At 42.0% G+C, this 24,277-nt stretch overlaps 2 protein-coding genes across 4 annotated transcripts in view; one reads left to right on the top strand and one right to left on the bottom strand.

Annotated features, from left to right (window-relative positions):
• The window catches only part of ENTPD5 (ectonucleoside triphosphate diphosphohydrolase 5), a 22,178-nt gene extending 4,242 nt beyond the window's left edge, over nucleotides 1-17,936 (top strand). The window contains exons 4-13 of one of the 2 annotated variants that reach the window (XM_021709600.1): nucleotides 1,044-1,119; nucleotides 1,334-1,369; nucleotides 1,691-1,779; nucleotides 2,061-2,140; nucleotides 2,899-2,960; nucleotides 3,895-3,996; nucleotides 5,546-5,686; nucleotides 6,980-7,036; nucleotides 8,692-8,807; nucleotides 17,465-17,936. In XM_021709600.1, the coding sequence (XP_021565275.1) occupies nucleotides 1,044-1,119; nucleotides 1,334-1,369; nucleotides 1,691-1,779; nucleotides 2,061-2,140; nucleotides 2,899-2,960; nucleotides 3,895-3,996; nucleotides 5,546-5,686; nucleotides 6,980-7,036; nucleotides 8,692-8,807; nucleotides 17,465-17,482 (777 nt within the window). In that variant the 3' untranslated portion in view covers nucleotides 17,483-17,936. Of the gene's footprint in view, nucleotides 1-1,043; nucleotides 1,120-1,333; nucleotides 1,370-1,690; nucleotides 1,780-2,060; nucleotides 2,141-2,898; nucleotides 2,961-3,894; nucleotides 3,997-5,545; nucleotides 5,687-6,979; nucleotides 7,037-8,691; nucleotides 8,808-12,808; nucleotides 13,261-17,464 lie in introns of those variants that run through there. The other variant, XM_021709599.1, reaches the window with a different exon arrangement.
• Nucleotides 16,422-24,277, bottom strand: part of COQ6 (coenzyme Q6, monooxygenase) — a 12,216-nt gene continuing 4,360 nt past the window's right edge. Inside the window, exons 4-12 of one of the 2 annotated variants that reach the window (XM_008052164.1) lie at nucleotides 23,477-23,600; nucleotides 20,689-20,819; nucleotides 19,872-19,979; nucleotides 19,737-19,799; nucleotides 19,443-19,550; nucleotides 17,639-17,841; nucleotides 17,445-17,560; nucleotides 17,107-17,273; nucleotides 16,422-16,557 (exon numbers count right to left, since the gene is read on the bottom strand). In XM_008052164.1, coding sequence (XP_008050355.1) covers nucleotides 16,528-16,557; nucleotides 17,107-17,273; nucleotides 17,445-17,560; nucleotides 17,639-17,841; nucleotides 19,443-19,550; nucleotides 19,737-19,799; nucleotides 19,872-19,979; nucleotides 20,689-20,819; nucleotides 23,477-23,600 — 1,050 coding nt within the window. In that variant the 3' untranslated portion in view covers nucleotides 16,422-16,527. The remainder of the gene's footprint in view (nucleotides 16,558-17,106; nucleotides 17,274-17,444; nucleotides 17,561-17,638; nucleotides 17,842-19,442; nucleotides 19,551-19,736; nucleotides 19,800-19,871; nucleotides 19,980-20,688; nucleotides 20,820-23,476; nucleotides 23,601-24,277) is intronic. The other variant, XM_021709598.1, reaches the window with a different exon arrangement.

Raw genomic sequence — 24,277 nt, 5'->3', positions numbered from 1 at the left:
ACAATAAATCAAAAATTAGCCGGGCGTTGTAGCGCACGCCTATAGTTCCAGCTACTCGGAAGGCTGAGGCGGAAGGATCGCTGGAGCCCAGCAGGTTGAGGCTGTGGTGGCCAGGAGCGGCCACTGCACTCCAGTCTGGGCAACTGAGACTCCAACTTAAAAAAAAAAAAAAAAAAAAGGCAAAAAAAAAAATAAAAGCACCATTCTGGGTGCTGTGTTGAGAACAAACTGTGGGGTGGGGAAGAAGAGTGAAGAAGGCAAGAGCAGAATCTATCTGTGCTTATTTCTGTTTGCTTATCTATCTTCTCCTTCAAAGTTTGTTTATAGATAACTTAATTGGCTTTTCCTAGTTGAAACTGGGTCCAAAGGCCACCATGTGATGTTTTCATCCCATCAGAAATGAGAATAGCAAACAGACTAGAATTCTTCCTATTTCTATTTGGAGAATTCTTTTCTCCCTATAATAAATATAAGATATAACATCCATATCATTTGGCCTATATTATGGGGAGTCAAGAGTGTTTGTGCAAGATCTTCATTGCCAGCTCCTAAAATAGAATTCCATAAGTCTAGTTCTGTCAGAATCTGACAGGAGCTAGTACCAGAGTCCCTCAGTCCTTGGGCTTGAACTCCTTCCCAATAGGTTGATCTGCTCATCCAAGAAATGGAGTAGGAAAGGCTCCTCCTGGTTTCCAGTGTATGTCCAGGTAGAATTGACCAAGAGTTTTTTTAAAAATTGCAGAATCCTGATTTGAGCTGGAAGGGTCAATTATATGCCATTTTCTAGGTCGGGTTCACCTCTAAATTTAAATTTAAATTGGTTGAGCTTTACTTTAAAGTCAAGGAATCGCTGCATTTGTGTTTTTTGCAAGAAACTGGCAACAACTTGCCTAGTTTCTTTAGTTTCTTAGGGCAAAGGAAGAAATTTTGTTAAAATTTTATCTAGGGAAAATGGAGAAGTTTCTAAGCCTTATAGACACAGTCAAAATATGGAAACCTATTTTATTGCCTTAGGGAATCCAGGTTTTTTTCCTTTTCTTTAGGTAGAGGAGATCTTCAGGAAGTCACCTTTCCTGGTACCAAAGGACAGTGTTAGCATCATGGATGGATCCTATGAAGGTGGGAGAGGTGTTGATACATGTTCTGGGGGGAGAGGGACAGGGTCAGTGAAAGATCGAACTAAAGGAACTCTGAACAGAGATGGTAACTGTAGAGAAAGGAACTAAAGACAGAGGAACAAAATAGCAGGAGGAGCAGGAAATGGATGGATGGGTAGAAGGGAAACGTGCTCTAGACATATAATCCTTGTCTTTCTTTCTTTTAATTTTTTTAGGCATATTGGCTTGGGTTACTGTGAATTTTCTGACAGGTAATATATCCTCAGATTTATCTTAAGACTATAACTGAATTGTACACGCATGGTCAGAAGAGTAAAAATCCCTTTCTTTTTGTTGGTATGTTCTTTCTTCTTTAAAAAAGGAAAGGAAAAGAAAAACAGAAAGTTAATGTTTATAACCTGCCTTCAAGGCCTTAGCTGCAGGAAGAGCTCTTCTGAGTTGACATTGACCTGCAGTCTTTGGGGCTGGGGAGCAGTATTTATGGAATGCCTTCAGAGTATGACAGGAACAGGAGAGATGTGTTTTGGGTGTCCAGGATGTAGAGGATATTTAGAGCTGGATCTCATTGACAGGTCAGCTGCATGGCCACAGCCAGGAGACCATGGGGACCCTGGACCTGGGGGGGGCATCCACTCAAATCACGTTCCTGCCTCAATTTGAGGTGAGTCATTTATATGAAGATCTGGCTAGCAATGCACTTGACATGGTGCCTTTCAGACAGTAACTACACCACAGGCTGAGGAGAGTCAGTTGATGACTGTGTAAACTTCCCCTTGCCCTCTCACTGGTTGGAGTCCCTTTGATTCTTTGAAGCCTTGTGAGATTAGCAGCTTAATCTGTCTCCATCTCTGATTTTGCGGGGGCAGGGACAGGGATGGTGTTGATAACATCTTTAGATAATTGCAGATCCTGAATAGTCTTTTTGCTCTTTCTGATTTGCAGGAAACCCTGGAACAAACCCCTAGGGGCTACCTTACTTCCTTTGAGATGTTTAACAGCACTTACAAGCTCTACACACACAGGTGAGGAGGGGGACAGGGAAACATAGTATTTCACATTGTATGATTCTTCTAACTTCCAAAGCATTCTCAAATCTACTCTTTTTTTTTGAGTCGGAGTTAATTGTATCTGATCAGCTTTATAATCTTTGCCAGTTCCTTAGGGCTTATCAACTGAAAACTGTACCATTTACCAAAACCCAAGGGACCCAAGAGACATCTCTATTCTTGGCCTCAAAAGTGTATAACTTAAAAGCTGAAAGTTGGCCAGGCACAGTGGCTCATGCCTGTAAACCCAGTACTTTGGGAGACCAAAGCGAGAGGATTGCTTGAGCCCAGGAGTTCAAGACCAGTCTGGGTAACATAGTGAGACCCTGTCTCTACAAAAAGAAAAAAAAGATATGAAAGTTTTCTCCAGGGAAGAGGATACTTGGAAGACTCTGCCAAAGCTCCATGCCAACTTCTTTTCCTGGCCTTTGTGTGTTCAGAATCCAGCCTAGAATTCGATTCCAGTTAAGGCTAGGATCTAAGTTAATGAGAGCTTTTCTGGGGATGATTCCTGGTATGAGACCCTAGGAATTGTTACTATCTCTGGCCTTTGAATCATAGCTGTGGAAAATTCTCACTGCATAGCCTTGATCTAAACTATACAGAAATTACCCATTTGTTGACCACAGAGACAGCAAGATTTTCACCTCTAGAAACTGTTACTTTTGAAAGAAAGCAGATTTAGGCTTGAGAACTTCGACCAGCATGAAATTGGTCAATCCTGTATTTTACAGTTACTTGGGATTTGGACTGAAAGCTGCAAGACTAGCAACCCTGGGAGCCCTGGAGATGGAAGGTTTGTCTGGGTACCTGTGCTGGGTTGGGGGGTGCTGAGAGTGACAGACACTCAGCTTGCCTCTCCCTTCCTTGGCAGCGATTTTGTGGAGGAAAGGCTTTTGTTGACTTGAGAAGCATAATGGACCTAATAATAGCAAGTCCTTTTTTGTTTTATAAGCTTAGAAGTTTTGTTATATATTATTAGCCGTTTTCAGATAAGGTCTACTTGTATAGGGCAACAGCCTGTGGTTAGGAGGCTGAAGTGTCTGCAGAAATTCAGGGCTCATGGAGTGCATTTGACAGGAGCTTACTCAAGCCCTGAGCTTTGCATGGGAGGTGCCGGAGGCAGGTCTGTTCTACCTGCAACTCCATTAATCTCTTCACAGTTGGGGTCAGGCAGAACTGGGTTCAGCCCCAGTGCTGTGATTTGGGATGAGTTAGTTAACCCTTCTGTGCCTTTTTCCTTACATTAACTTAGATTTTGCACTTAATGAACTTTATAGGGTACCTGGCTTTACAGTACACTATTATTAGGATGACAATGGTATTGCATTCATTGTTTACAAAACATCTTCAAGTGTATTTCATTTAAGCCTCTCAGAAACCAGTGAAGAGGTAGCACAGTATGTTTTCCTGTTTTTAGAAAGGAAGGAACTAACTCTGTTGTGGGTTTTGGGTTTCTTTGAGATATGATGAAAGCCAGGGACCCCTCTGATAAAAGTACGCGTGTGAAAAAATTTGCATTTAGTTTCAGGGGTTCTCTAACCACCCACCCACAAAGCCTAATTGTGACCCTGAGCTACGACTGTCATAGGATGTAGACATGAGAGCTAATTTCATAAGATTTTTAAGACGAGCTCCCTTGATGATTCCCTTCAGCCTCATTGGCTTCTTGCTTGCTTTCATCCTCTCTTACGTACTTGCCTCTTTTTTTATGCCCTGGTTTCTTTCAGGGATTGATGGACACACTTTCCGAAGTGCCTGTCTACCAAGATGGTTAGAAGCAGAGTGGATATTTGGAGGTGTGAAATATCAGTATGGTGGCAACCGAGAAGGCAAGTGATGTTTTCTCCAATGGTAAAAATTACCTTAGTAGAAGTTAGGGAAAATCCCATGGGCAACATTTTTCAGAGCTTAGAAGAAGCTTATCTTGTTGTACAGACTTATTCTAAAGATCTTCGTGTGTCTACAAGGACTAATATGAAGTGACAGCAAACAAGATGTCATTCTGCATCGTGTTCTTTTTCCCTGGCCAAGTGTCAAAGATCCATTAAACCTGTGCTTAGCCGGGCGTAACAGGGTGTATGTGTAGTTTCAGCTACTCAGGAGACTGAGGCAAGAGGATTACCTGGGCCCAGGAGTTGGAGGCTGCACTGACCTATGATCATGCCTGTAAATAGCCACTTCACTCCAACCTTGGTGACGTAGTGAGACCCCATTCCTTAAAAATAAATAAATACATACATACGTAAATACATAAATCAATAATTAAGAAACTTGTTCAGGCACGGTGCCTCAAGCCTGTAATCCCAGCACTTTGGGAGGCTGAGGTGAGAGGATTGCCTGAGCTCAGGGATTCAAGACCAGATTGGGCAACTTGGTGAGACCTCATCTCTACAATAAATCAAAAAATAAGCCAGGCGTGGTAGCGCGTACCTGTAGTTCCAGCTACTTGGAAGGCTGAAGTGGTGGAAGGATCACCTGAGCCCAGCAGGTCAAGGCTGCGGTGGCTGTGAGCATGCCACTGCACTCCAGCCTGGGCGATAGAGTAATACTCCAACTCAAAAGAAAAAAAAAGAAAAAGAAGAAATCTGTTCTTAGCTTGAGTCTAATGAAATAGTGTGAAACCTTGTTCAGTTAACATTTATCAGTTTAAATTGGTCAGGTATGGTGGCTCATGTCTGTAATTCCAGTACTTTGGGAGGCTGAGGTGGGAGGATTGCTTGAGCCCAGGAGTTTGAGGCCAGCCTAGGCAACATAGCAAGACCTCATCTCTACAAAAAATTAAAACAGCTAGCTGACTAGCCGGGTGTGATGGCACACGCATGTAGTCCCAGCTACTCAGGAGGCTGAGGCAGAAAGATCGCCTGAGCTCAGGAGGTCGAGGCTACAGGGCTGTGATTGTGCCATTGCACTCTAGCCTGGGCGACAGAGTGAGACTCTGACTCAAAAAAATTGCAAAAAACATTAAGTTATTTAAATTAAACTTAAGATTGAGCTGATAAGAATGATTCATCTTAGGTATTATGATAGGCATAAACCTTAATGTCAAGGAATAAACTTGATTTCCCAGTGAAGGAAGCAGATGAGCCCTCTGGATACTTTCTAATAAATACCATTAAACATAATGCTGGACAGTAGGAGGTTGGCTGTGGCTGTTTTTGGTGAACACAGGCTAGGGAGGGGAGCTGCCTTGGAGGACAGAACAGTGAGGCTGTGGAAATTTGCTCTTCTTTGTTTTTAAGCCCTTTGTCCTAAGCCTCGGTCTTCTATTTGCCTCAGTCCTCCTGTCGTTCCCTCATTGTCTCCAACATCTTGCCTCAGAGGGTGACCCTTTCCCCACGATTGTCCTCACCTTACCCCTGTACACCTTTGCCCTGGCAGGGGAGATGGGCTTTGAGTCCTGCTACGACGAAGTGCAGAGGGTGGTACAGGGAAAACTTCACCAGCCGGAGGAAATCCAGAGAAGCTCCTTCTATGCTTTCTCTTACTATTATGATCGAGCTGTTGACACAGACATGATTGGTGAGTTCACCCCATGTGTCAGTCCAGAGAGAAAAGTGGGCAGGGCTATGTGGAGGAGGTCAAGGAGGAGCACTTGAATTCTGTTTTGGGGTGACTAAATGACTCTTCTTCAGTGCTGGTTGTTGAGTGGTACTAGTCACTTGAAGGATGAGTATGACTTAGAATCTTTTGGCGATAAGAGATGACCTAAACAACTATGCAGGGGTCTTTTTTTCCTACATCCTTATTGAGGTATAACTGTCATACAATAAATGCTCATTTAAAGTGTACATTTTAGCCGGGCTCAGTGGCTCAGCCTATAATCCCGTGCCTTTGGGAGGCTGAGGTGAGTGGATTGCCTGAGCCTGCGGGTTTGAGACCCCCCTTGGCAGCAAGACCTCATCTCTACAATAAATCAAAAAATCAGCCGGGCATGGTAGCGCATGCCTGTAGTTCCAGCTACTTGGAAGGCTGAGGTGGAAGGATCACCAGAGCCCAGCAGGTCGAGGCTGCAGTGGCCAGAAGCAGCCACTGCACTCCAGTCTGGGTGACAGAGTGAGACTCTAACTCAAAAAAAAAAATAAAGTGTACAATTTGCCGGGCTCGGTGGCTTAGCCTGTAATCCTGCGCCTTTGGGAGGCTGAGATGAGTGGATTGCCCGAGCGTGCGGGTTCGAGACCCGCCTGGGCAGGCAAGACCTCATCTCTACAATAAAATTAAAAAATCAGCCGGGTGTGGTAGCGTGCACCTGTATTTCCAGCTACTTGGAAGGTTGAGGCGGAAGGATCGCCGGAGCCCAGCAGATCAAGGCTGCGGTGGCTGGAAGCGGCCACTGCACTCCAGGCTGGGCGACAGAGTGAGACTCCAACTCAAAAAAATAAATAAATAAAGTGTACAATTTGCTAAGTTGTGCCATGTATGTTCCTGTGAAACCATCACCACATTCAAGATAATGAACATATCCATCATTCCAAAAGATTTCTTTCTTGCCACTTTATAACTTTTTTTCTTATTATGAAAGTAACACTTTTGTTTAGCTCTGAAAGTGTGTGTACGTGTTCTGTTGTGGCCTGAGATATACTGTGTTTTTTATGGGTCTGTTTTTTAATTGTTGTAAAATATACATAACAAGAAAGACTATAAATAAATAGGCTGCACAGATTATACTGTATGGCTATGTCATATTTCTTTATCTTATTCTCTAATGTGAGAAATTTTACTTCCAGTTTTTCATTATTATAAATGTCATTAGGATGAATTTCCTTATATTTCCTTGAAGGCTTTTGACATCAGTTGCTGTTCTGTTCATTTCAGATTATGAAAAGGGGGGAGTTTTAAAAGTTGAAGATTTTAAAAGAAAAGCCAGGGAAGGTAAGTGTCAGGGGAAACCCTTGGAGTAGGCCTATGAAGCTGTGCCTGCCAGCTTTAGTGACCTAAAGTCACCTAAAGCACCTCATTCAGCTCAGAAAGTCTGTCAGGAGGCTGGTTTCCTTTCTGGGTCTTCAATCTTTGCTAGGAATTAGCCAGGTGTGGTGACACACACCTGTAGTCCCAGCCAGTCAGAGGGCTGAGGTAGCAGGATCAGAAGTTGAGGCTAGGAGTTAGAAACTGCAGTGAGCTATGATCATGTCACTGCACTATGCCTGGGTGACAGAACAAGACTTTGTCTCTAAAAAGAAAAAAAAATTTTTAAAAAGCATTACACAGAGTTCTGGGCAAGCATATGGGAATAAGACTGGGCGTGGTGGCTCACGCCTATAATCCCAGCACTTTGGGAGGCCAAACTGAGAGGATTGCTGTGAGCCCATGGGGTCGAGACCAGCCTGGGCAACTTGGCAAGACCTCATCTCTACAATAAATCAAAAAATTAGCTGTGCTTGTTGGTGTGCGTCTGTAGTTCCAGCTACTTGGAAGGCTGGGGTGGAAGGATCTCCTGAGCCCAGCAGGTCCAGACTGCCGTGGCCACAAAGTTGCCACTGCACTCCAGCCTTGGCAACAGAGTGAGACTTTGACTCAAAAAAAAAAAAAAAAAAAAAGAATACAAGAAGATTTGGGGAAAATGGTGAAAATCTTTTTTGCCTCTACACTTCTTTTTTCATTTTATTTTTTTGAGTCAGTCTCACTCTGTCACCTAGACTGGAGGGCAGTGGCACAATCCAGCTCACTGCAGCCTCGACTTCCTGGGCTCATGTAATTCTTCTGTTTAAGCCTCCTGAGTAGCTGGGACTACAGGCTTGCCACCCTATCCAGCTAATTTTTTGATTTTTTATAGAGAGAAGGTTTCACTATGTTGCCCAGGCTGGTCTCAAACTCCTGGTCTCAAGCAGTCCTCTTGCTTCTGTTTCTCTTAGTGCTGGGATTACAGGCGTAAGCCATTGTGCCCAGTTCCTTTTTCAACTTTTAAAAATTGAAATAGTGTTATTGTTAATGAAACATTGATCATCAAAATACATGGGAAATAGCCACAGAGGCTTTCTTGAGAGAGTCAGTCTAACAAATAAATGAGAGTTGGTGTGGTACCTGTGGTGGGACGATCGCTTGAGCCTAGGAGTTTGAAGTTATATTGAACTATGCTTGCACCACTGCACTCCAAACTGGGTGACATAGTAAGACCATGTCTCTAAAAAATAATACAAAATATATAAAAAATAATTTTAAAAGTAAAATACAAATGAGCATATCCAGTGGTCCACAGTAGACCTAAATGGTATTTCCCTGTCTTCTGGGCCTCAGCATTAATAGCAGACAAGGGACTTAGAACTAAGCCCCCACAATATGCATAGAAACTTAGTGAATAAACTAGAGCCCATATAATTTTGAGTAGATATGATATCAGAAATGTACAAGTTCATAAGAAGCTGTGGTCTTAAGGAGGCAATCAGTACACAGTCTCATCTCTGGGAGGCCCAGGCATTAACCAAATGGAGACTTCTGCCTTGCTTATTTTATCTCTGTCTATATTTAGAGAAAATACTACACCTCTTAGCTGCAGACTTGAACTCCACTGCTTACTGTCTCACTTTCAGTGTGTGATAACCTGGAAAACTTCACCTCAGGCAGTCCTTTCCTATGCATGGATCTCAGCTACATCACAGCCCTGTTAAAGGATGGCTTTGGCTTTGCAGACAGCACTATCTTACAGGTAAGAGACAGGACTTCAGAGTCCCTAAGAGTTTTCCGTGGGGTGGGAAAAAGGAGTCAAGAACTTGTATAGTAATCGCGTAGCCATGGGTGGAATGACAAGGTACAGTATTTTTGTTTGGGCTATGGACAAGGCACTGTGCTAGGCACTATGAATGTGGGAAATAGCCTTGATGCAGTGGTAGCTTCCAAATGTCTTACTATGCCTGCTATCCTCTATGTCACAGAACAGAAAGCCTTGTAGCCCAAATCAAGATGCCCGAGTCACATAGCTTATTAAATCAACTGAGAACTCAAGGCAGGAAGCAAGAGGAAAGAGATGGGAAAGGTGAGCACACAGGGTAGGGCGCAAGCCTTGTAGTCTCTGGGCATCTCCCACTGAGGCCATATACTTCCTCTTAGGCCTGCATTCACCAAGGCTGAAAATATCACACTTTTTGAATCTTAGTGTTACACTTGTTCTGGGTTCACACGTCCTGCCTCTCTCTGCTGCTGATGAAGTGGTTACAACTAATAGAGCTGAAATTTAGTCAAGGGGGCACAAAGACAGAACGTGTCTGGGGCCATCATACAAACTTGCCCTATTTGTAGAGGCCCTGGTTCAGACACACCTAGCCAGCAGCGTTAGATCATCCATTAGCCCATGAGATGAGTCTTCTTGGCAGAGGACATGAGGGACCAGAGTGTGTCACCAATGGGTGGCTTATTTAAGACCTATGAGTACTGAATGCTTTGTGCATATGTAGTGTGTGACATAACATTTTATGTGTGCCACATATATTTTGTGCCTCTTGAGTTTTCAGTCCCTCTGTCTTATACTTTATCTGAAGCAAGTTACTTATCTATTTAAAAACATATTTTATAAGCCGGGCTCAGTGGCTTAGCCTGTAATCCCGCGCCTTGGGAGGCTGAGGTGAGTGGATTGCCTGAGCCCGCAGGTTCGAGACCCGCCTAGGCAACTTGGTGAGACCTCATCTCTACAATAAATCAAAAATTAGCCTGGGATGGTAGTGCGCGCCTGTAATTCCAGCTACTTGGAAGGCTGAGGTGGAAGGATGGCCGGAGCCAAGTAGGTCGAGGCTGTGGTGGCCGGGAGCAGCCACTGCACTCCAGTCTGGGCGACAGAGTGAGACTCCAACAAAAACAAAAACAAACATATCTTATAAGTGTCTTCCATTTTCTTATCTTCTGTATCATAATTAAATAAGTGTACATTATAGCTACAAAGATGATTAAGATATTATCTTTGTCCACAAACAGCGTACAGTTAATTAGAGATGTGACAAAAATGTAACTGTAGCACAAGGCAGCTTTATGAACTTCAGGGTCAGTGAATAGACTATAGTTTGTCTTCCAAGCCACTCCCTCTGACCTTCCCTTGGTACGACTTCCCTTCTTGTTTTCCTAGTTCCAGATGAGCTTGTCTTGTCCCATTTCTTGTTATACACATCTCATAGAGTCATTGCTACTAAGACATTGGAATTTAATGTTACATCTGTCCAGAATATTAGCATTTTAAAGTGCCTCACGCCTGCTGTGGTTCATGACCATAATCCCAGCACTTTGGGAAGCCCTGGTGGGAGGATTGCTTGAGCCCGGGAATTGCCAGCCTGGGCAAAAAGTGAGACCCAGTATCTACAAAATTAAGAAACTAGCTGGGCTGTGGTGTTTTGCACCTATAGTCCCAGCTACTCAGGAGGCTGAGGTGGGAGGATCATTTGAGCCCGAGAGTTCGAGGTTGCAGTGAGCTATGATCATACCACTGCACTCCAGCCTGGGTGACAGAGCAAAATACTGTCTCTAAAAGAAAAAAAATGTTTAATGAGAAAAAAATAAAGTGTTTAACACAGAAGAATTATGTGCCTGTATAGTCAGTATTGCATAGTGTTTAAAGCTTGGGCTCTGCTGTCCATCAGACCTGTGTTCAAATTCTGGTTCTGCAAGTTTACTAGCTTTGTAACTTTAGCTGAGTTATTTCCCCTCTTAACTTTTAGGTTCCTTACTTGAAACATAAGGATCCTTACAGTACCTATTTCTTAGGGCTGCTATGAAAATTGAGAAAATGTGAATAATGAATAAAATGTGAATGATGAATAAAATGTAAATAGTGCCTGGTACATAGTAAGTTATTAATATTGGTTTGTTTGTTTGTTTTTTTTTTTTTGAGTCAGGGTCTCACTGTCACCTGGGCTAGAGTGCAGTGGCACGACCACAGCTCACTGTAGCCTCAACCTCTTGGGCTCAGGTTATCCTTCCACTTCAGCCTCCTGAGTATCTGGGACTACAGGTGCACACCTCAAAGCCTGGCTAATTTTTTGTAGAGACAGGTTTCGCTATGTTGCCTAGGCTGGTCTCAGGCTCCTGGGTTCAAGCAGTCTCATCTTGGCCTTTTGAAAGTGCTGAGATTATAGGCGTGCACCTGGCCTTGGTGTTACTGTTAATAGAAGCATTTCACATCAGTTGGGGATAGATTTGCAGGTAAGAGAGATTATCTTCAGCCTCTCAATACACACTAAGTTAACAATTGCTTCTAATTAAGCATTAATAAGAACTTACTCATTTAAGGACAGTTTTTCTCGTATTTTCAGTGCTGACATCCGTTTGATCTCTATAATTTCAGTAGGGCAGAATTTAAATCAGAATGGACAACCCTGTCCCAGAAATTGCTTCAATTTGGCATCTGTGTCCCTATGCTGCTGCCCAGTCCTGAGGACATAAGTTGAACATTTTGGTGTGGGCCCTCCCAGTTTGACTCAGGTGTCCTAGACTAAACCTTAGGACGATGATTTTTTTTTCCTCAGGGTAATGATTTAAATGCCATTCTCCCCATTGGGGGACAGGGACTAAGCTTGATTTCATCAGGTCAACACAGAACAATCCACTGGTTTACAGACTTGTCTTTCGGTGGTAGTGGTAGCATCTTTATTCAGCAGAGCTTTTGAAGAATGTCAGTAGCATATTTTGAAGAATGTCAGTAGCATAAAACTGATAAAGAGGAGCTCTTCTGGTTGAAGTAGAGTTTGGGGCCTGGACTCCTTTGCCATTTGACCTCCCTTTTTTCTTTGAAACACTTCCAACAAACCTCTAAGATTCTGAAGAAAACAATTTGATAAGCACTAATCTAATCTTCTTGTTATATAGCTGAGTAAGTTGTGTCTAAAGTTTTGCCTAAGGTCACTGAGCTAACTGAGGAACAACCTGGCCCACAATGTCTTAGATGCCCTGGTTGGTTATCAGTACTTAAAAAGAGGGTTGCAGCTGGGCGCAGTGACTCACACTTGTAATCCCAGCACTTTGGGAGGTGGAAATGAGAGGATTGCTTGAGCCCACATGTTCGAGACCAGCCTGGGCAAGTTGGTGAGACCTCGTCTCTACAATAAATAAAAAAATTAGCTGGGTGTGGTGGTGCACAGTTGTAGTTCCAGCTACTTGGAAGGCTGAAGTAGAAGGATCACCTAAGTCCAGCAGATCAAGGTTGTAGTGGCCACGAGTGTGCCACTGTACTCCAGCCTGGGCAACAGAGTGAGACTCTGACTCAAAAAAAAGAGGGTTTTTTGACATAGTGTGAATTGACAAGTTGGTTTGTTCTTTCCTACCCTGTCTCCTGATCATGCCCTTTCTGCTACATCTAGTACCATTTCAAGTTACCTTCTCAGAAATTGGTGATTCAGAAAATAAAGCAGGGAATGTGATGTTTAGTTTCAGGATTAAGGAAATAATTCAGAAACCTGTCTGTTTAGAAGTTCTCTCTAGAAGGCCTCGTGGACTACTTCCTGGGCCAGAGCATTCTGGGATGAGAATGGTGGGTATAGTGGCAATAGGTTATGGCTGGAGGGAAATTGTTGCAGAGTAGTGGGAAGACTCCAAAGACTGGCTACTCCCAATTTTGCCTTGGTTTGGCCATGTGGATGCTCTTTTCTGACATTATCTGCCCAAGTACAGTGCTTGCTAGAGTTGAAAATTGGATGAAAATGTGAAGACTTTTTTTCTGCTCCTCAACAGCTCACAAAGAAAGTGAACAACATAGAGACAGGCTGGGCCTTGGGGGCCACCTTTCATCTGTTGCAGTCTCTGGGCATCTCTCACTAAAGCCATGCACTTCCTCTGAGGCCTGCATTCGCCAACAACTTTTTTAATGGAAGAAAGACAGAGGACTTAGTCATTGTCTGAGCTAGTCTGGGGACAGCCTGAACTGAAGCTTAGTATCTGGCTTTATCAGGAGAAAGGGGCTTTCGTAAATGGCTCGTGAGTCGAGATTTAGGAAATTAAGTTCAATCTAATGTGAAGTGTTCCTAACCACTTGGAGTGCAAAGCTGGTACTAGCATCCAAATCTTTTGAGATTCTTTATGTGTCACAGAGAGCCCCATGAACCAAAAAGCATAGCTTTGGAACTAAACCTCATGTGACAGCCCAAGGACAGGTCCCTGGGAACCAAAGAAAAATCTCATTTCAATCCTTGGAGTGCCTCTTTCCATTGAACATTTACATTTTCCCTTACATGCTAAAAATTTCCCTTATATGGTCTATCAATACCAGTATTTTTCCTCCCTATACACTGCCCTGCCTCACCATTATCTGCAACCATCTCCCCTAAAGAGAAAAAAAAAATTTGCTTTCCATGTATAGTTTTTAAAAAAAGTATCATATCAAAGTTTGTGTGATCCTGTTCTGTGCCAGCTCATCAGCTAGCTGAGAGTCATCTTAAAATGTTGACAGAATGGAGAGGAACTCCTAACTGTTCATAGATGGAAGCCTTAAGAAATGATGTCACCTAGTCTCTAGGGATATGTTTTGGGAGGGTGTGGCTGCCTCATAGCCTACCTTCTTTAATCAACTTTTTATCAGTGAACTCTGGGATTAATGAACAAATCCAGTCTTATAGGTATATGTGTATTCAGTGCTAGAACTGCTTCCTGGCTACTGTGTTTGTAGTATTTTTCATGATCCTAAATTTGTTTCTAAAAAATACAACTATACCCTAAATTTTGATCTATGGTGACAGGGCAGTGCCATGCTATTCTGTTAGTTTTTAAAAAATTTCCCTTTTCTTTCATGATATTGTAGGATCTGTAGATTATTAGCCTCTTTCAGTTTGCCCTTTTTTTCCCTCTTCATTTATAGCAGTACCTGCCTGCCCTAATCACTTCAGCTAATTGACTGAATTTTATTCATTTAGTTTCAGGGTTCCTAATATCCTGCTTCACAATACCCCACTTTGGTTGTCTCTTTTTAGCTCACATCAGTACAGCAGACCAACATTTCTAGAGAAAATAGTATTTCATGACTCTTAGGTTCTTTTTGAGCCTGAGAGCTCAGAGCTCTTGATTATGTGAATTCTTCCCCCAAATTCATTATCTTATAACTTTCCCATGTGACCATCATCTGTATCTTGTCTGCCTACTCTAGTGCTCTTGGACTGTGGTCTGGCTCCTTTGCCTTGGCTCTTAACCTCCAGCTTCTTCCCAAGAGTTTTTATCTCCTCAAACTTGTGGCACACAGTAGGCTCCCTTCCCTTCTGTTCTCTCACAAAGTACACCTGGCATGCACACCAGTCTCTGGGGAAATTTATTTTTAAGTTATTCTATTGAGTCAGTAAATACTTATCATCTGATATTTGCAAGCAAGGATCTTGACGAATTTCTGTATCCTTATTCTCCAAATTTTAGTTGTTGTTCATTTGAATTTCTTCACTTTTCACACTGACTTTTTATTACTAAGGTTGCCTTTATATCTATTGCCTTCCTCAAAAAATGCTTATCTATCATAAAATAATAGAATCCTTAGAGTTGGAAGTAGCCCATAGATATAACCCAGTCTTCTAACCAGTACACATTTTTTTTTTCAGACAGCTCATTCCATTTGGAAATGCACTGATATTAAAAAAGTCCTCCTTATAGTGAGCTGACATCTACTTATCTTCTCAGTTGTCTTTGTGCTGCTCTAATGTCTTCCAGTGCCTTTCAGTCTTTTGAAGAACGTTCCTCCCAAGTTCCTTATGGTCTCTTCTTTAACCTGTGACATGGCCTCTAGACCCCTACAGTACACTAGTTGTTCTAGTTTCTTCCAGTAAAAACCAGTTGTTTCCCCAAGAGGTAAGTTGGGTTCACTGAAAACTCCTTCAGCTTGACAGGCCCAGAGATGTAAAGTTCTCTGGTTTTTATCACCTCAGGTTGTCTCTGAAGCTTCTTATAAACTGGGGCCATTTTGTAAAGTACACAGCTTTTTCAGTGACTCCTTTGATCATCCTAGAGACCTTCAGAACTCTAGGGTAGGTGCATTCTAACTAAACATTTGTATACATTTATTAATTTTGATTAGAATATCTTGAGAGTTAACCATTTTTAGCAATTTAGAATGAAAATGTTTATTTCTTAAATTTGTCTATAAGTGTCCATTTTGCCCCAGTGGACCCTTTCCCCTTATTCTAAGGGGTCCCTCAGATTCTAATACTGTTTCCCCTTTGCAAATGTATTAATATATTTAAAATACATCCAAGGTCATGGTCTTGGATGTTGTGTTTGTTATCATTGTCATGTGAAAAACTCTGTAGGTCATGGAGCTCCTTGTCAAGTGTGCCTTAAAGTTTTTCATCTTGCCCAGTTTTGTTGGCATCCTTCTGGAGAGTCTGTGCTCTCCTCACCTAGGTTACTTTTCCTGTGTGAAAGGTGACCTTGTCTTTGCAGTCTGCCAGTAGTCCTTTCCCAGCAGCTGCCATCTCTTATTTAGTGCACATTTCCCCTAAGATTCCAGGAAGTTTATGACATCGTAGCTTTTTTACTCTAGTGTCTCATAATTTCCACATTTGCCTGAAAAGCTCCCTTTTAACAGATTTCTCATGCCTTTGAAAATTCTCAAGAATAGCTTACTTCATTCAAAAGCAGATTGTTTCTTCTTATACTATCTTCAAATCAGACTTTTGGGCAAGATGTTCTTTATAGTAAGCAAATCTAACAGACCTGAAAATCCCTTCAAGAGGAATCTGAAGTTGAGTGTTTCAAAAACCTACGGCAAAACAACCCGTGCTCCACTTGTCCACCAGGCTGCCACCAAACATGAAAAAATTCTGCTGCTAATTAATTTCCTTTTGACCTGGTTCCTGAGGTCTTCAAACCTGTGCAGTTAAATTATTTATTGTTCTATTAAAGAGACAGTAGTGTCCCAGAGAGGAGCTATAAATAAAATGGAAATTTGGTGCTGTGAAGTAGTAACTAGCATTAATAAGATTTAGTTCTTTTTTCAGAAAGTCCAATGTACGTGTAACAAAGGTTAAAGCAGTTTATATTTAATTTGTATTGTTAATTTTTAAGCAGCAATCCTAACAAAAATGCATCAACTGAGTATATCTAATTCTTCTATCAAAAAAACAATTGTATAAATTTATGATCAGCGCTAAAAATATAAATAAATCTCTATAGAAAGGATTGTTGACAAGTGAAAATGTGTGAGACAGTACCTCAATGATTTTTTAGTAATAAAAAGTTCTTTTCAACCAAATCATAAGTCTTCCTTTGACATTTTTTCCTTGGTTTGGCTAATATTCTCTTCCCACAGCAAATTATCACTCATTATTTTGGCTGCATAGGCTCATAAGTAAAGAAGAAAAATAGATGAGAATTCTAATGTAAAGTAAATTTATTAAACTAAATCTTGAAAATATGTGCGATGGTTTTGGGGAAAGATGTTCTTTTTTTCATCAACATAATCTCTGGAAGAGGAGCACTCATTTGCTTGCAAATGCCATAATCTGTGCCTGGAGAAAAATAAAACAAAGTGAGGAGAATCTAAACACTGTAAGGTGTAAGGGCAGGTGAAGAAAATACTTTAAAATATCCAAAGTGATGAAAGCAAAAACTTAGCAAAAGATTATCTAGATATTCCTCCCAAAGGTTCCTGTTTTATTTTCAATTAAAAGAAGAAAAAGCAAAAACAAATGGGTCTCCCTCTGTTGCCCAGGTTGGAGTGCGGTGGCATGATCAAAGCTCACTGTAGCCTCTAACTCCTGGGCTCAAGTGATCATCTGGCCCCAGCTGGAGTTGGTAGGACTATAGTTGGAACCACCATGCCCCCCCATTCACTATTTTTAACAGCTGAAGAATACTATACATACTATACTTTACGTATAGTATAACTTTCCTATATATATAAAGTCATTGCTTAGATTGAGACCTTAACACGAACAAGCCCAGCAAGTACTTTTTTTTGCTTGTAACCACTGGGAAGGTAGATGTAATTTTATAGCCAAGAAAATTAATTCAAAGAAATGAAGAGTTGTCTGCAAAGCTATTTTTCTGTGAGCAACCTTGAGTGGAGATATTGCATTTGTGGCCTGCAAGCCCCATGTCCTGAGCAGCACAAGTGGAGTGGTGCTGGTGGAGTAGAGCCTTTTGAGTAAGTCTGTTGCAGCCAGAAGAGCAGTGTTGTGACGCTGTCTTTCTGTTTCATAACTTGTGAGGTGGCTCATGGAACCTGGAGGACAGAGGAAAGACCGAATTCCCTAATCCAATGCTGTTTTCCTTCTTCTAGCAAACCAGATCCATTTTATGTCCACCCCATCTTGCCACTATGGGCTGTTTTTGGGCCCTGATCTTCCCTGACTACACGACCTCTGAACACTTCTCTAAGATACTTAATCCTTACCTAAGTCCTTCCCATTGAAGGCTGCAGTACTGAGGTGATGGACCAGGCTGGAGATATCCCCAAAGCCCATGTTGACACCTTGTCCTGCTAGTGGATGGACTCTGTGGGCTGCATCCCTAAGAACACAGCAGAATTGAGGCGTGACCTCTAGCAGCACCATGAGGAAGGAGCACCCTGCTTTGTTGTTATCTTACCCAATGAGTGCCACCCGAGGGCGCACATACTCAGCAGCATGTCCCAACCCAAGAGGAAACAGTACTCGGCTTTTGGCGTCCACTTTGGCTACGCTTGGGGGCAGCTGGCGAGCTGAGACCCTGGTGGGCTTCAGAAGGGCGACAGCATATTGCAGCAAGGTGCCTGCCGAGTCGATGAAGTCTGTGTGGTTGATGTCACTCCACTGAGCAGCATCAACCACAACACAAATGAGGTAGAACTGATCAGTAAGTAGCAGGGAATTAAAACGTCAACAAGGAAACCCTTTTTGTAACCAAAGCTATGGGTGATGCTACCTAGCTTACCTACACTGATCCTGACCACAAGTGACAAACCCCTCAAACCTGTGCAAAATTTACCTTCCCATCACTCTCCACTGGTTTTAAGACCAGGCCAAGCTGCTCATCAGCGGGCCCCTACCTACCTCCACTCTTCCCCTTTTGCCAGTCCACACCCTCGTAATCATGACCCCGCCATAGGGTAGCTCATCATACAGTATCCTCCTCTTGCAAGACTCCCCTCTGCTTAGAACGTCCTTCCACCTCTCTTTCACCAGGGTAACACCTCAGAACATCAGATGTCACCTCTTTTTTAATGCCTCCAACCCTTCTCAGGGTGTTTTCTTCCTGTGTGCTTCCATGGCAACTGATGTGTACAAGCCTCGCTGCACTGAGACTGTCACTTATGTGTCTTCTCTCATTTGACTGCGAGCTTCCTGAAAGCAGGGACTGTCTCATTTGTTTCTGTATCTCCAGAGCCTACTACATAGAAGGCACTAGTAATTGTTGTTGAATGAATGTATTGCAAAGGTGCTAGACCTGTGCCAGGAATATATTCTAAATGACCCAGAGAGAGGACGCAGTCACCATTTAGCTTGGAATCCACTTCAGTATGTTCAGTTCCTTTTATTCTTGTTGCTACCACAAAGTAGTTAGTTTCAGTTCTTCAGTGTGAGGTCATTACTGAGGTAGCAAAGCGTGGTGGTTAGAGGTACAGGTTCTGAGGGCCAGCTTGACTTCAGGACCCAGCTTTGCCACTAGCTCAAGTTCCTAATCTCTCCCAATGAGGATAATAATAGTACCTACCTCAAAAGTTATTGAACTAAATCAGTAAACACATGTAAAACACTAACCTGTACCTGGCTCAATAAATGTTACCATTTATTACTATTAGTGAGTTTAGATAAATGTGGCATTTAGGCTCCCAAAATACTGGTGCCCATATCATCTAAAGGCTGTGTCTACTCCAGAAGAATTATTACTATTTGTTGAGCATCTACAATATATTTGATATATTCCACGCATTTTACTTTAGAAAATTACTTTAGAAGTCTTTTTTCAGTCCTGAGAGGTTGGTGATACGGTTTCCATCTTTCAAGAAATGAACAGGTAAAACCAATATCAAACCACGTTTATCTACAAAGCTTATTCTTAAACTCTGTGCTGAAATGTGCTCAGTCCTGGAAATACTTCCAATGAATCAGTTTCAACAGTTCAGGTACTTGGGACCTAGTAGAGCTGTTCAAAATGATCAAAGTATAACAGCTTCAAAAAAGGCCAATGGTAACCACCACCCAGGCAGCATAACAGCAGCCTGCAAACCTCAGAAGTACGTTATTACTTCTCTTGTTTTGCATTTCCCTGTGTACCCTCCTCCACATAATTCAGACCAAGTATTATTACAGTTACAAAAGGGCATCTGACTGGTTAGTGCTTTTTCCTTACTCAAAACTATCTTTGTATCTCCCTCTGCAACACATCATCAGCTGGGGACGTTGATACTCACAAAGGCAGAGTTAATGGCATCCACAAATTTTTCCTCATCCATGCTAACCAGCTCTGCTGCATGCTCATGGGATGTGGACCAAACCAAGGAACTCAAGCTGTCTGAGAGCTGTATCAAAAAAAAAAACCGATACTAAAGGCTAAAACTTCTCTACTTGGGAGCTCTCAAGCATAAAAAGAAAGAAGGGGAAACAAAGCTAGCCTGGGCATATCCCCTTGAAACCAGAAAAAGCCTGAGAGAAGTAAAGGGGAAAGCTGGGTGCATGTGAGCAGACTAGCCAGAAGGCCCTCTTACCGGGAGCACAGCGATAGGCCCAGAGGGAAGAAATCTCTGCCATGCGACATTGTTTTCTGTGGCCTGCAATAGAGAAGTTTTTCAGAGAAGTACCTAGTGCCTATAGAGTCCCCAGATGGCAGCTGAGGATCTTACCTCCGACAAATGCAAAGTAGCCACAACTGCAGACTGGTCATAGTTCCAGCTAACATTCTGGATTCCAGCAGACTGCCGGACTCCTGAGTTGTGACCATCTGCACCAATCTGGATGGAGACAAAATTGCTAAGTCTTGTAACCTCTTCATAAATCAAACTGCTCTAGAAACTTTCCTCTACCCTCTTAAAGTGTTCTCTAGTTCTCACTGTTGGTAAGCTCATCTGTGGCAGGACACTTGTTATCAGGCCTGCCTCACTCACATCCCCTCAAGGTGTAGCCCTATAACATGTCACCTCAGCCTTAGCCAACACAGCCAAAGATGGACATCTGACCCAAGAAGTGCTAGCCACAGGTTAAACTCAGCCAGATTCTCCTGATATCTGAAATAGAGAGCAATAAGGAAAGTTTCAGGATGGGTTGGGAACTGGAGCTGAACAGTAAGTAAGGTTAGGAAGGGCTGCTGTGTAAACGGGGAAGTTGGTAAACAAAAATAGAGGGAGAAAAATGGGAAATGGCAAGGAGATGAAAGACCCTGGGACTCCTAGGGGAAAGAAGAGCCTCAGTTCCCTACACCCCAGTTCCTGTCCCTGTGAAGCCTGGCTAGCCTTTATTTCACAACCTAAGGTGGTCCATGAGATTGCTCCCTGTACAATGAGACCATCTTAACTTGAGCTGGTTTGAGTGGGTACTGGTCCTTATAACCAAAAGCCCTGCTTAAAATTAATTTAAACTATAGCTTAAATATAAAACTAGAGGTCCTAGGCTTAAGGATAAGTAGATGTGCAAGATCTCTGGGAAAGAAGAATCTTCAACTACCAACAGTTTGGTCTGGAGGGTGCTGCCATCACCTAGGGTAATATGAACCCAAGGGCTGGAGTCTGCCATAGGAAACAGACAAGGCCAGGTATAGCCAACGGCTTTGCTCCTGTAGAGAACTGTCACTCGGTCTGGGGAGGTCAAAAGAGAGAAAAAACATTAGAAGGCAGGACACAACTAAACCTAAAGCAAAGTCCCAGAACAGCAATGTCTTGTCATTTATTACCAAATAAGATCTAAAAAAATACATAACCAGTGCTATGGTCTGGGAGTTGATAAATGACAGAAGCCACAGATGACTAAAGGCCAAAAAAAAAAAAAAGAAGGCACTTCAGCTCTCAGTGAATTCTCACTTGAGGCATCATGCTTTCTTCCCATCCTCATGCTCCTCTGTTATTTTCACTCTACACCTAAATGAGCCAATATGCCAATATGTACTTTTAATTTTCAGAGTAGACAAGTGGGAATACCATAGGCTGAAACAAATCCTACACTGCGTAAGATTTTTCTTTCCACTGGAAATCATTTTATTTTTCTGGTCATAAAAAATATGTTCACTTCAAAAACATCAAGTTGTATACATTTATAGTATCTGCAGCTTTTTTCTATCTATGTTATGGGATGGCTTTCTGTTACTAAATATTAGATAATAGATATAAATTATCTTTAAAAGCTGTACGGTGGCTCATTATATGAATGAACTACTATTCCATATCAAAAAGCATTTAAGTGGCTTTCAAATTTTCTCTCTCCAGAACACTAAGATATCTGCAAATCATATCTCTGATAAATTTATATCCAGAATATATAAAAAACACCTTTAACTCAAAACAAAGACAAACAATTCAACTTAAAAACAGGCACAATATATAAAAAACACCTTTAACTCAAAACACAGACAAATAATTCAACTTAAAAACAGGCACGTGATTTTGTACAGACAGTTCTCCAAAGAAAACACATAAATGGTCAATAAGGACATGAAAAGACACTTCGCACCATTAGTCATTAGGGAAATGCCATCAAAACTATCATAAGGGCTGAATGTAGTGGCTGACACTTGTAATCCTAGCACTTTGGGAGGCTAAGGCAGGAGGAATGCTTGAGTCCAGGAATTCAGCCTAGGAAACATAGCAAGAGCTTGTCTTTATGAAATTAAAAAATCAGCTGGGTGTCACGGCATGTACCTATAGTCCCAGCTACATAAGAGGTGGGGCAGGAGAACTGCCTGAGCCCAGGAGGTTGAGGCTGTGGTGAGCTGTGACGGGGCACTGCATTCTAACCGGTGGTCAGATTGAGACACTGACTCAAAAAACCAGAAAACAAAAGGAAAAACAAAAACAAACACCAGAATCATCAAGAGATACCACTTCAGACTCACTAGAATGGCTATAACTTTAAAAAGAAAATTAAGTGCTGGCAAGGATGTGGAGAAACTTATATACTGGTGGGAAAGTGAGATGGTACAGACTCTTTAGAAAACAGTTTGCTTCTGAAAATGTTAAATTTAAAATTATTGAATGACCCAACAATGCAACTTGTAAGTATCCAGCCAGGATAAATAAAGATATATGTCCGCACAAAAACTTGTACATGAATATGCATAACATTATTCACAGTCACCAAAGAGTGGGAATAACCCAAATGTCCACCAACTGATTGAATGGATAAAACAAAATTTGATATATCCGCACAATGGAAAACTATTCATAATAAAAAGGGATCAAGCACTGATACATGCTACAATATGGATAAATCTCAAAAATATTAAGCTCAGTCAGGTGCAGTGGTTCATGCCTACAATTCCAGCACTTTGGGAGGTGGAGGCAAGAGGACTGTCTGAACCAGGGGTTCCAGATCAGCCCGGGCAACTTGGCAAGGACTTGTCTCTACAAAAAATTAACTGGGCATGTGGTGCGCGCCTGTAGTTCCAACTATTTGGAAGGCTGAGGTGGAAGGATCGCCTGAGTCCAGCACGTTGAGGCTCCAGTGACCATGAGCTGCCACTGCACTCCAACCTGGGTGACAGGAAGACTCCAACTCAAAAAAAAAAAAAATTAAGCTCAGTGAGAGAAGTCGGACACAGATGAATACATATTGTATGATTCCATTAATATGAATATTTCAGAACAGGCAAATCTAGAAAAGACAGAAAGCAAATTAGTGGCTGTCAGGGGTTAGGGGTGGGAATTGAGAATGAGTTTCCTTTTGAGAGAATGGGAATGTTCTAAAATGGTATTTTGGTGATGGTTGTACAACTCTATAGAAATAACTGAACTATACACTTAAAATGGGTGAATTTTATGGTATATATATATTGTATCTGAATAAAGGTGTTTAAGAAAAGGAACAACCCTTAGATAACCAGCAGAGGATGTCTTCATAGTGGAACTTTTTTTTTTTTTGAGTAGGAGTCTCACTCTGTCACCCAGGCTGGAGTGCAGTGGCATGCTCATGGCCACTGCAGCCTCAACCCACTGGGCTCAGGTGATCCTTCTGTCTCAGCCTTCCAAGTAGCTAGAACTATGGACATGCACCACCACACCTGGCTAATTTTTCTTCATTTATTGTAGAGACGAGGTCTTGCCAAGTTGCCCAGGCTGGTCTCGAACCCCTGGGCTCAGGCAATCCTCTCGCCTCAGCCTCCAAAAGTCCTGGGATTACAGGCATGCATGAGCCACTGCGCCCGGCCGGTGGAACTTCACTCTCTAAAAGGGAACTTTTCCTCCAGGAAGCCCTAAAGCAGTTCCCTCTTCAGTTAATGGAAGATGAAAGATGGGCATCTCACCAGACACAGCCTCCAGCTGCTTAGTGAGAGCATGCATGATGACATCATTCTCCACAATATAGCCCATGTCATCTAAATTATCCTTATCAAACATTATCAAGGCCTCTGAGCAGGCATCCCACACCTGGAAACACAAAAGTAAGGTATGCATTAGAACCAAGAAGGAATATTATTCCAATCAGAAACTAAAACTGATTTCCAAGTGGCAGAAGCAGACAATCACAATTTGTTAGCCTCTGTAGCAGAAGACATAAAGTAAGAAGAAAATTCCTCTGGAAATGCTCCTTCCCACTTCCTTGAACTGAATATGAACTTTTTCTGATCCTCCCACATTACCAGCCCTTTGCACTCCTCTGAGGGGACATTGTAAATCTAGCAAACTACTCAGATGTCCCTTCTCAGGGAACACAAAGAGATATCTGGTGATTATAGGACAAACTTATATGTGGGAGGAAAAAAACAAGACTGCATGTCTGCTTGACCGAAAAAACACCAGGTGGAAGATGTCAAACAAATGACTATTGTACAACACATATCAATTAACTTGCAATGCATGTTGATGATTATTTCATACATTACCACACATCAGAAAAATATGAGATCTAAAATTTTGGGTTTTTTGGTCATAATTAAGTTTTTCAAGGTCCAAAATTCCATTATAATCCAAACATCATTGTAATAAAATAATTGGTTCCAGTGCTATACTATTGAATATTGAAATGGTTTATTTTTCACTATTTCTTTTTTTTTTGTTTTTTTTGTTTTGAGTTGGAGTCTCACTCTGTCGCCCAGACTGGAGTG

This window comes from Carlito syrichta, unplaced genomic scaffold, assembly GCF_000164805.1.
Source record: "Carlito syrichta isolate Samal-C Ts95f unplaced genomic scaffold, Tarsius_syrichta-2.0.1 Scaffold258652, whole genome shotgun sequence".
Lineage (NCBI taxonomy): Eukaryota > Metazoa > Chordata > Mammalia > Primates > Tarsiidae > Carlito > Carlito syrichta.
This window is presented reverse-complemented; position numbering and strand designations above follow the sequence as displayed.